The sequence below is a fragment of the Anomaloglossus baeobatrachus genome, chromosome 1 (genome assembly GCF_048569485.1).
Source record: "Anomaloglossus baeobatrachus isolate aAnoBae1 chromosome 1, aAnoBae1.hap1, whole genome shotgun sequence".
In the NCBI taxonomy this organism is placed as follows: Eukaryota; Metazoa; Chordata; class Amphibia; order Anura; family Aromobatidae; genus Anomaloglossus; species Anomaloglossus baeobatrachus.
The window spans coordinates 187,293,201-187,305,738 of NC_134353.1; the positions used below are offsets into that span (position 1 = coordinate 187,293,201).

The 12,538-nt window shown below is 44.4% G+C and overlaps 1 protein-coding gene across 1 annotated transcript in view; it reads left to right on the forward strand.

Annotated features, from left to right (window-relative positions):
• The window catches only part of NAF1 (nuclear assembly factor 1 ribonucleoprotein), a 109,801-nt gene that overhangs the window by 23,299 nt on the left and 73,964 nt on the right, over nucleotides 1-12,538 (forward strand). The window contains exon 4 of the mRNA XM_075335197.1: nucleotides 9,501-9,594. Within this exon, the coding sequence (XP_075191312.1) occupies nucleotides 9,501-9,594 (94 nt within the window). The remainder of the gene's footprint in view (nucleotides 1-9,500; nucleotides 9,595-12,538) is intronic.

The following is a 12,538-nucleotide window of genomic DNA, read 5'->3' on the forward strand; positions in this document are numbered from 1 at the left end:
GTGGAGTGTGTCATGACTGTGTAGCCTACTGAACCAAAATAAGGGACCATTTTAAATGCTTAGGAAGCCTTTGCAGGTGTTTTGTGGTAATTATTCTAATTTTCTGAGATCATGACTTTTGGGTCTTCATTGGCTGTAAGCCATAATCATCAACATTAACAGAAATGAACACTTGAAATTGATCACTGTAATGACGCTATATAATGTGTTTCACTTTTTGTATTGAATTACTGAAATTAACTTTTTGATGATATTGTAATTTGAGATGCATCTGTATGTGGTATAGGTTATCTACATGGCATAGCAGTGGCGCTTCCTTCTGCATGTGCTCACGTATGCCTGTCCCGGTTAACATTCTAGCACAGGTCTCTGACAATGTACCAACATGGCTGCCCCTTTGATGTATTACAGGGATTCTCTCTAAACAAAAATGGTTGTGATTTGCTAATTAAAGGTATGTTGGAATTTTATTTACAATGACGTTTTCTTTTCTTTATTTCCCAAGGACCCCCTTTAAAGAGAACCTGTCAGGTCGCCTTAGCTGGTTTCACACTACGTTTATTTAACATCCGTCCATAACGTTTTTTTAGCGGAAAAACGGATCCAGTGCAAATGCGTTTTCACTTCAATGCATTTGCAATGGACTCGCGTCCACCTGCGTTCGCATGCGTTTGCGTACGTTAGACACAGGATCCGTACTTTTGCGTTATTTTAACACGTTTCAAAAACGCTACTTGTAGCGTTTTTTACCTTTGTCAAAATAACACATCTCACAGGATCCTTCACATTGCGCCGCGAGCTGCAATGCATTTCAATGAGCGCTGGATCCTGCCTAGCAGAATGCGTTGAGTTGCGTTGTAACAGGATCCTGCTTTTGTACTGAGCATGCCCAGAAAGTACTGAGCATGCCCAGAACCAGTCTCGCGTGATCTGTCTCTCTCTCCTCCTCCCTCCCTCACCCTCTCTATCTCTGTCTTTCCCCCTTCCTCTCCTCCCTCTCTCTCCCACCTGAGAGCTGCGGACACTCTTAACCAAGGTAAATATCGGGTAACCACTTCTCTTAGTTACCCGATGTTTACGTTGGTTACGTGTGCAGGCAGCCCTGCTCCTAGCAGCTGCAGACACTCGTAACCAAGATAAATATCGGGTATCCAAGCCCGATGTTTACCTTGGTTACGAGCGTCTGCAGCTGTCAGAAGCCGGCTCCCAGTCTGGCACGTTTAGTTCCCCTCACTCCCGATCACATGACTCCAATGCCCGCCCCTAAACATCCAGTGACAGGATCCTGCAAAATAACATGCGTTAGCATGCTTTTTTGCTGTAAAAGCAGGATCCGCTTTTGCAGCAAAAAACGTTCCTGACGCATGTTAAAAAAACGTAGTGTGAAAGCAGCCTAAGCCCTACAGCAGAAGTCATATCCATGTTTAAAAGAAGTATTTATAAGCTCCACTTTTCCTATGCTAATTATTGTGTTGACTAGTTGAAGTGTTATCTGCCCAGGCTAGTTGGCCCTCCTTCTGTGTTGGTGTGATAACATGATTTCCAAGAGCTGACATCATCGCCAGGAACTGTCATTGCTGCCTCTGAAGCTGGATGTCCATGTCCCGGCCTCAGAGAGGCGCACTGCGCATGATTGGAAGAACAGCTTCTGCATTTCTGATCATGCGCAGCGTGCCTCTCTGAAGCCGCAATGCGTACACCCAGCTTCAGAGGTGCAATGATGCTTCCTAAATAATGCATGCACAATATTTCAATCATCTGGCGATAACTGGCTTTTGGAAATCATGTTATCATGCCCACAGCGGTGTGATAACATGGAAAGAGGACAGACTAGTCTGATTCGCCATCGACTAGTCAAGGCAATAATTAGCAAAGGAAAAGCTGAGCTTCTAAATACTTTTTTTAAACTTTGAATTAAGTGTGAATAACATTATACAGGGCTGGTTAGGCAGGCAATTTAGTCATGCGTATGTGATTACTGGGTTAGAGGGCAGAGGGGACCTGACAGGTTCCCTTTAATGTCACACAGTTCCACATTCTTTTACTTCACTGATTTCTTGTGTTATGGGTCGATACACACTAGCTCTGTGCCCGGCTGCAAATTCAAGCTGTGTTTCTTGTGACTTGATCCAGTATTAGTCGAGCTGCAGACTGGTTACAACGTCGTCCTAATGGTTTTACGGAGAGCATTTGGCTTGCATGAATTTCTCTATACTGGCAATAGTAATTAGCTGCTATTTTCTAACATTAGTACAATCGTGATCCTGCTAAATCCTCCGGTCTTGCATTCCCGTACTTGCTGTAAATAAGAATTTGACCTTTCCATTTTCTGCCAGAAGTAGAGTGTTACACAGAGTTTTCTAGGTTCATAATGTCCACTAGGAATAGATGTGAAGCTGCTTATGCAATTGCTTTACCCATAGCCCACTAATCTGGAAGATTATCCTGATAAATATACAATATATAATTAGTAGCTGGGATTATTTTCAGCCTCTGGTTGACCACAAGCTTGAGATTTCCGGGATGTTTGTCTTTTTGTGTGAAGGTGCACACATTGCAGCAGAGTGAAGGCAGATAGCCGTAACGTACATGACTGAGGCAGTGATAGATCCAGGAAAGGGTTAAGGCTATGTTCACACTAGAAAAATGATTTTTCTTAAGAAATTTCTTAAGAAATTTCTTAAGAGTGCACCTGTGTTAAAAAACGCACCAAAAACGCACCTGCGTTTTAGGTCCGTTTTAGGTCCGTTTTAGGTCCGTTTTAGGTCCGTTTTAGGTCCGTTTTTACCGCTGGTTGCTCCCTGCGTTATTGTGCCAATTATCTATGGCAAAAAACGCAGTTAGCTGCAGAAAAGAAGTGACATGCTCATTCTTTTTCTTAAGAAAATCTACTGAAAGAATTTTCTTAAGAAAAAAACGCAGTGTGTGCACAGCTAATTTTTTTTGCCATAGGTTTTGCTGGGGAATGTCTGCAGAAAGGTTACAAGAATTTCTCAAGAAATTTCTGCAGCAAAAACGGACCCAAAACGGACCCAAAACGCAGGTAAAAAACGCAGTGTGTGAACATAGCCTAAGGAGTAAGGGATGGGGTTTTTACCTAAGGAATGTGGTGGTGGACAGCGAGCAGGAGGAGAGACGGGGGGGGGGGGGCAGGGGCCATATAAGAAATAGGTCCCATGTTAAGGTGTCATTCCTTTGTCCTGGACTCAAAGACTGAACCAGCAGTATGGATGCCTTGCTGAGGACTGTTCAGGCTGCGGCTTTGACATGTAGGCCCGAATGGATTCAGGCCCAGCTAGACGAATTGCTGAAGAGTGCCCGGGATACAGCATCTGTCCCTTCTGAACTTTCTGAACATCAAACTCTAAGAAGATCCAGACCTCCTGAGAGACTAACTTCTGAAATGGCCAATAGGACTCACAATAGGATCATAAGTCCTTCTGTTACTTCTAGGAAAAGAGCAAAGCGCAGCACGGCCTCTGATCCTTCTTACAAACTAGGAAGGAAACTACAGTACAAGAATAACAAGGTACAGAGAAAAGAGCCCGACCATCTAACCAGAGTGACACCAAGAAGTCCAAGGAGAAAGTCCAGCTTTACTGAGGTGCCAGCCAGAGAAGCAGCCACACAAGCTACAACTGACGTGACGACAGCCCACCATGGATCCTTAGAACTTCCTCAACAAACTTTGCATCATTCTAGAGGACATCATACGGTCTCACCCCAGGAACTGAACCAACACGGGGGGATGGGCTTAGGACACACAACATTTCCGGATCCGGGTTCTCATTACACGAGGAGTGGTAGGAATCCAAAAAGACAACTGCGCAAAAGTACTTTAACCAGACAAAGACTTCATCGGCCGGCTCAGGATTTGAGTCAGGCAATAAATCTACAGCTACAAGACTCAGCAGAGATTCCAGACAATGACTATGACACAGATAACGACTCCCCACTAGAGGGCAGCAGCACGCAGCACTTCAATAATGAAGGGGCTGTAGAGACTATAACTAATACGTCACGGACGGCTGGTCAACCTAGGACGCAGCCAGGTATTGGTGAGAACACTTTTTCTTGTCCTATATCTAGTGTAACAACACCTGTAATGAGTCCAGTGGGCGCAGTTGGGGGTACAGTTCCCGGCAATGTAGGATGGGATCTTAATTCAGTAGTACAGCAATTAGTGTCAGGGGTTAAGGAGGCTTTGAGTCAGTCTAGCTTACCCATAACTTCTTCTCCTATTGCTGCATGGTGTGGAAATGGTCGCCGGACATCGGAGGTGATAAGTCAGTCGTGTGCTGATCCAGAGACACAGGAGGACGCAGTAATTTCACAAGGGGTTACATTATCTGATGCAGCAAAAGGAGAATTATATGTATGTTTTGAGGGTCCTCTAGGGATTCATTTGAAACAGGAGGTTAGGGAGAAGATTTGGGCCGACGAATATGTGGAAATATTTTCATTATTGCCCTTAGAAAAATATAACTTGGATAGAGTAAGGTTTGATGAGAGAAAAAGAGAGGAACAAGAAAGACAGTATCGTCTCATCCCCCAAACATTTGCCAATTGGTTCCAGGCCTTTGCCATATTAGCAAGTGTAATAGGCCAAAAAACTCCTGAACATTGCTCTGCTTTATTTTGTTACATGGATTCTATCGGGGAGGCGCACCGTGTGTATGGAGGTTTAGCATGGCTGCGCTATGATGAGCAGTTTCGCCAACGAAAGGCTGGTCGCCAAGGGATTCGTTGGGATCACAAAGATATTGGGTTATGGATGCGTCTCATGACAGCGCCACGTGGGGTTAATCAGCCCTTTCAGGGCTATGTCGGCAGATCACCAGCAATCGGATTGTCGGCAGCAAACAGAAAAGGTTGCTGCTGGCAGTTCAATGATAGCCAGTGCAGATTCGGAAACACATGCAGGTACAAACATGAATGCACCTTCTGTAGTGGAAACCATAGCCTATCAAAATGCTTTAAACGAAATAAAACCCCAACAGCAGAGATTAACCAAAAAGGGGGAAACCCCAATTAGACTCGGGGAGATGGTGGGCTATCTAAGCAGGTACCCAGATAGAAAAGCAGCACAATTGCTGGGGGAGGGTTTCTCAGAAGGTTTTAAGATCCCATCTACTTCAGGCCCATTAACCTGTTCTCGTAACCTTGCTTCAGCTTATACATATTCTCACATTGTCTCCACAAAACTAAACAAAGAAATTGACCTGGGCCGCATGGCAGGCCCATTCCCCAAAATGCCAATAGAAAACTTAAGGGTCTCTCCATTGGGAGTGGTCCCAAAGAAGGAACCCAATAAGTTTAGGCTGATCCATCATCTGTCCTTCCCTCATTGAAGCTCAGTTAATGATGTAATCGATCAGGAACTTTGCACAGTCTCGTATACTTCATTAGATACAGCGATTGCATGGGTTCAGAAGTACGGCAGAGGAGCTTTAATGGCAAAAACAGACATTGAAGCTGCTTTTAGACTCCTACCAGTCCATCCAGAAAGCTTCCATCTCTTGGGTTGTCAGTGGCAGGGAATGTTTTATGTAGACTTGTGTTTACCAATGGGCTGCTCCATCTCATGCTCCTTGTTTGAATCATTTAGCACATTTTTGGAGTGGGTAGTAAAGAAGGAAGCCGGCGTGCGTTCTGTCCTGCATTATCTAGATGATTTCCTATGTATTGGTCCACCAAAGTCATTTGTTTGTGCTTCATTATTGTCAGCGATTCAGTCGGTTTTTAAGTGTTTTGGAGTACCGTTAGCATCAATTAAAACAGAAGGCCCATCTACACTTATCAAGTTTTTAGGAATTTTGATTGACAGTGAGGCCATGGAGTGCAGATTACCAGATGACAAGGTCAGTGATCTGCTGGAGGCAGTCAGAGAAGCTAGATCTCACCGTAAGATCAGATTAAAGGATCTACAATCGCTGTTAGGAAAAATGAACTTTGCGTGTCGCATTATTCCAATGGGTAGAGTTTTTTGTAGGCGCCTAGCTGCAGCTACCTCAGGCATAACCTTTCCACATCACTTTGTGCGGCTGGCTAGAACATTAAAGGACGATCTGGCGGTATGGGAACAGTTCTTAATGGAGTTTAATGGGAGGTCATTGTGGATTAGACCACCGGTTTCAAATTTTGATCTAGACATACACACTGATGCAGCGGGGTCAACTGGTTTTGGTGCATATTGTTCTGGACAGTGGTGTGCAGATAGGTGGCCAGAGAGTTGGAGAAACAACGGGTTAACACGAAACTTAGTCCTCCTTGAATTGTTCCCCATAGTGGTTGCTTGTGAAATTTGGTGCAATATTTTCCAAAACCGAAAAGTCAGATTTCATTGTGATAACTTGGGAGTTGTAGAAGTCATCAACAAACAATCAGCATCTTCCCTGCCTGTTGTTACTTTGCTGCGTCATCTAGTGCTGCGCTGTTTAAAGTCAAATTGTCAGATTACAGCTGTGCATGTCCCCGGTGTGTGTAATTCTGTGGCTGATGCTCTGTCTCGTTTTCAGTGGGACAGATTCCGTTCGTTAGCCCCGATGGCAGAGGTACAAGGCAAGAAGTGTCCGGATTTTCTGTGGTCACTGCCAGTGACACCGCATACGCTCTGATAGAACGGTCTGTGGGTGTAAGCACATGGCAGAGGTACCAGTCAGCATGGAGGGAATGGGAAGACTTGTGTGCTCTAGTGGGACATGATGCCAGGTTACATGACAATGTTTCCTTGTTGTTATTTTACATTAGCAGGGCCTTTGTGGACGGTACTTCATTGTCCAGTATTAATAGTAAAATGTCTGGATTAGCCTTTTGGTTTAAGTTGCACGACTTCACTGATTACACAAAGCATTTTTTAGTTAAGCAGGTCCTAAAGGGTTACAGGAAAAGTTGTAAGAAGACCAGAGATAAACAGCGTCCGATTTCTTTCCAGTTATTGCAGCAGATACTGAGTGTACTAGGCCGAGTCTGGAGCAGTCCGTTTGAAGTGTTATTCTTTAGTTGTGCATTCACACTGGCCTTTTTTGGAGCTTTTAGAATCAGCGAGTTAGTGTCGAGTAGCTCCATCAGACGTGGGGGTCTACAAGCTGAGGACATGCATCAGTACACAGACAGATTGGAATGTTTTCTGGCAAAGTCAAAAACTGATCAACAGGGTAAAGGAAAATGGATCACATTGTTTCCTTTAAGCGGTTCCAGGGCCTGCCCGGTCATCTGTTTTAGAAACTATGTCTCAAGAAGGCCAAATATCCAAGGTTCATTACTAATTCATGAGGATTGTAAGTCATTGTCACAATTTCAATTCACAGCAGTTCTTAAAAAATGCCTGACAATATTGGGAGAGTCTCCAAACGCATTCACTTCACACTCATTTAGGATAGGAGCAGCAACAGAAGCTGCTAGATGGGGCTTAGGGCCTGACATAGTTAAAAAAATCGGGAGATGGGAATCGAGCAGATTTAAGAGCTACATTAGATTGCATTTATTATAAATGGCGTACATGTATATATATATATGTGTACAGGTTGGTAATCTTATAGTAGTTGTGTCTTCATTTAGACAATTGTGTGATAATTGTGTTTTGTTTTTGTTTTAGCTGAACAGCAATGCCTGGTTTGGATCATGGGACATTCATTTGTTTTTTGGGGGGCCTTACGTGCAGCAGTCAGGCCTAATGGCAAACAGTTGGGGTTGCCCAGTTCCTTGGCACGGGTGACATGGATAGGAAAGAGGAGAATGCAGGGGCATCAGCTGTTAAAAGAAATCCAGTATCATGTGGAGTTCTACCGCCCCCCGGACGTCTTACTTATCCATTTAGGTGGTAATGATTTAGCAATAAGAACATCAAGACATTTAGTTAGGAACATAAAGCTCGATATGTTGAATTTATGGAGGTCTTACCCAGAAACAGTGGTGGTCTGGTCGGATATAGTAGCTAGACAAATGTGGAGAACAGCGCGATCAGTGGCTCGCATCAATAATACAAGGATAAAGGTTAATAAAAAAATAACAAAATTTGTGTTGGAAAACGGAGGGGTTGCCATACGTCACCAGATGCTTGAAAATACAAAGGAACATTTTTGGAGAGATGATAAGGTACATCTTAATGACATTGGCATTGATATATGGATGTTGGGAATACAAGAAGGAGTAGAACGAGCCATTAAGTTGTGGAGGAACTCACTCTTGTAAGGTGTCACAAGAGCGAGTCTTGGCGGGATGTGGTTGTTTAAACCCCCTCTTTGTTGGTTGGAGAATTATGTTTTTAATGGGGTCCCTGGGCCAGAGCTCAGCGGACAGTGGAATATGGGTCCCTGGGGAGGAGCTCAGTGGACAGTGGAATAGATGGGTCCCTGGGGAGGAGCTCAGCGGACACAAGGAAAATGATTAAGGGGTATACCCAAATTCCCCCTTGAGCTAGGTGTACACGGCGGAGGGGGATATGGGGCTGGGATTTATAACAACCACATCTCTGGGCCGATAATCTTGTTTTTTCTTGTTGATGTTTTTTCTTATAAAAATAAAGGGCTGCTGTGGCCAAAATTTTAATCCATGTCACGCAGTGGTGTGGTGTCTTATTTATTAGGTTACCAGGAGCGCAATTCACTAGTCCATCAGTCAAGCAGAGTGAAGGCAGATAGCCGTAACGTACATGACTGAGGCAGTGATAGATCCAGGAAAGGGTTAAGGAGTAAGGGATGGGGTTTTTACCTAAGGAATGTGGTGGTGGTCAGCGAGCAGGAGGAGAGACGGGGGGGCAGGGGCCATATAAGAAATAGGTCCCATGTTAAGGTGTCATTCCTTTGTCCTGGACTCAAAGACTGAACCAGCAGTTGTCCCACCCACCCTCCCTATAATAAAGGGAAATGTATCAATATCAGGACTTTGCAACACTGTCAATATGCTAACAATGTTATTGGTATTCAACATCATCGGTATTTTATCAACATTATTAGTATTGTATCAATTGTTATCAGTAATGTATCCAAATTGACAATGTCATATCAACATATTAATATTGTATTAACATTTTAATATTGTATGTTACAGCAGCATTTGCGGCGGGATGTGGTTGTTTAAACCCCCTCTTTGTTGGTTGGAGAATTATGTTTTTAATGGGGTCCCTGGGCCAGAGCTCAGCGGACAGTGGAATATGGGTCCCTGGGGAGGAGCTCAGTGGACAGTGGAATAGATGGGTCCCTGGGGAGGAGCTCAGCGGACACAAGGAAAATGATCAAGGGGTATACCCAGATTCCCCCTTGAGCTAGGTGTACACGGCGGAGGGGGATATGGGGCTGGGATTTATAACAACCACATCTCTGGGCCGATAATCTTGTTTTTTCTTGTTGATGTTTTTTCTTATAAAAATAAAGGGCTGCTGTGGCCAAAATTTTAATCCATGTCACGCAGTGGTGTGGTGTCTTATTTATTAGGTTACCAGGAGCGCAATTCACTAGTCCATCAGTCATGAGTTCCCTTCTGTCTTTCTCCTTCTGTAGGAGTTACCCGAAGTTGAAGCGCTGTCCATCATCCTGCCAGATCATGTTGAATTAAAGCCATTTGGAACAATCTCCAGCATCATTGAGCAATTAGGTAAGAGGCATTGTGTGGTAATGAAGGCTGTGTCTCATGTGATCAGTATTTGACAATATAGTCAGCTTCTTGTTAAAGTGTAACCGTCATGTTAATTTTCCTCATAAATCTATAACACACATGAAAATAAGCAATTTTGTAATACCGTGTTTCCTCGAAAATATGACACATTTTTTTTGCCCCGAAAAATGGGCTAAGGCTTTATTTTGGGTAGGTCTTATTCTTGGGGAAAGTTTACCTCCCCAAAAAGTAGTACGATTTACTGTATAAGCTCCCACATTTCCTATGCTAATTAGGGCCTTGACTAGTCGTAGGGCGATAGTTTTGCAGATTAGTCGTCCATGTTATCACGCCCCTGTGTGTGTGATAACATGATTTCTACAAGCCTGTGCATCGCCAGCTCCTGGAAATCTTGTGCATGTGCGCAGCTCATTTTGGCAGCGTCACTGCGCCTCTGAAGCCAGGTGTATGCGTCCGGCTACAGAGAGGTGCACTGCGCATGATCTGAGGTGCAGAGGCTGTTTTTCCGATCATGCGCAGTGCACCTCTCTGAAGCCACTGCCAAAAAGAGCCACGCATGAGCGAGATTTCTCTTTGCTCACAATAACACAAGCTCATGGAAATCATGTTATCATACCGATAGGGGTGTGATGACATGGAAAGAGGGCTGACTAGTCTGGGGAACTAACACCCCTGCGACTAGTCAAATCCCTAGTTAGCATATGGAAAGCGGAGCTTCTAAATCCTTTTTTTTTAAACATTCTTATTAATGAGTAACACTATACAGGGCTGGGTAGGCAGATAATTTAATCATACAGATGGGAATGCTGCTAGATTGGAGGGCAGAAGAGACAAAAACAGGTTCCCTTTAAGTAATCGTCCTGCTGGCATGGCAATCCTTTGCATCTTGTGATTGCAGTTGTTTGTGGGTTGAAGAGGGTGGAACAATGGCCACTGCTATCCGTAAATGACAATGGCATATAATTGATTTTTTTTCAGCAGCGAGTGGAGCAAATCTCTATTAGATGGAATCTGTCACCAGATTTTTGCTCCCCCATTTGAGAGCAGCAGAATGACAGAGACCCTAATTCCAGTGATGTGTCACTTTGCTGTTTGCTGTCATTTTGATAGATCTGCAGCGGAGAAAACATTGATTTTATCAGTTATACAGAGTTCATGAATATGCTGGACTATCTGGCAGCACAACAAGTAGTCCTGTAAAGATAAAATCACTGATTAATCAGCAGTACATTATCAAAACTATGCTAAGCAGCCCAGTGACACATCGCTGGAATCAGGATCTCTGCTCCTACATCATGCTGCTCTCAGATTAGGTGGCAAAAACCTCGGACAGATTCCCTTTAAAGGCATTTGCTGGCAGGAATTGAGCCCACCCCTTACATATAAAAGGGGGGAGGTCTCAGGCTACGCCAGAGAATTTTTCAGTTGCTTAAGGCTATGTGTGCACTGGAAAATGGAATTTTCTCAAGAAAATTCCACAGGCATTCAAAGATTACCGCACCCGCGGTAAAAAAAACGCGGCAAACCGCACCCGAAAACCGCATGCGGTTTGCTGCGGTTTTACCGCGGTATTGTTCGCGGTATTGCCGCGGTTTTGCCGCGTGCGGGTTGTTATGTGCTTTATTGCATTCAATGCAATAAAGCACATTGAAAAAAAAAAGAAAAAAAAATCATTTCCTTCTTTTAGATAGATAGATAAAGAGACAGAATAGATAGAGGGATAGATAGAGGACAGATCGCTGCATTTTCCCACGGTCGGCAGTGAGTTCACATTACCGGCCGTGGGAAATGACCGGTAATTACCTCTGCTGTCTCGCTGCGAGGCTGCATTCATTCAGCAGTGTCTGTGTCAGTCGCGGCTGGATGTAAGCAGCGCAGGACCTGTGGATTACGCCGGATCTTTGTTTCGGGAGGGGTTAATAAAAGGGTGAACGAGGCTTGTTTGTGTTTTATTTAAAATAAAGGATTTTTCTGTGTTTTTTATTCACTTCACTTACGGGTTGATCATGTCAGCTGTCACATAGACGCTGCCATGATCAAGCCTGGAGTTAATGGCAGTGATCCACCACCATTAACCCCTTGTATTACCCTGACTGCCACTGCTACACGGCTGAAGGAAGAGCCGGGGACACGCCGGTACTGCCGCATAATGCATGCGACAGTCCCTGGGCAGCTGCGGCTGATATTCTCGGCTGCGGGAGGGGGAGTGAGGCGGGGGACATTAACCCTGCCCCTCTCCCTCCCCAGCCTGAGAATACCGGGACGCCGCTGTGTGCTTACCTCGGCTGGACGGTAAATATACAGCGGAGCCCACGTGCTTTTTTTTTTTTGTATATTTCCGTTTTCTTTCTATGTGTGTTCTATGCGTCTGTGATGTCTGTGTGTGTCTGTGTGTGTGATCTGTGTGTGTTTACTCTCTGCTCCGCTTCCTCTTCCTGTAATGACATCACTTCCCTGAAAAACTGCAGACAAGCGATGTACATTACCGGAGGTAAACCGCGAAATACCGCAGGGAATAACGCAGGAAAACGCAGTGAACCGCACAGAATTTGCTGCGTGCGTTATTCCCTGCGGGATTTCACGATTACATTGCAGTCAATGGAGTGAAATCCCGCAGCGACGTGCGGAAAGAATTGACATGCAATTGTTTTTGCTGCGGGAATCCCGCAGCAAAACATGCAGCTGTCAAATTCTGCCTACTGCGCACAGGATTTTTTTCCCATAGGTTTTGCTGGTGATTCACTGCAGAGATGTTATGAACATTTTCTGCAGCGAAACATGCAGCAAAACCGCAAAAAATCCGCGGCAAAATCCGGTAAGTGCGCACAGGGCCTAAAGGGGTTTTCTAGTTGCAGAAAGTATTTGTCCCTAGGTACAATTATTTTTATGCTTTAATTACCCTCCCCGGGTAGAACGCTAATTT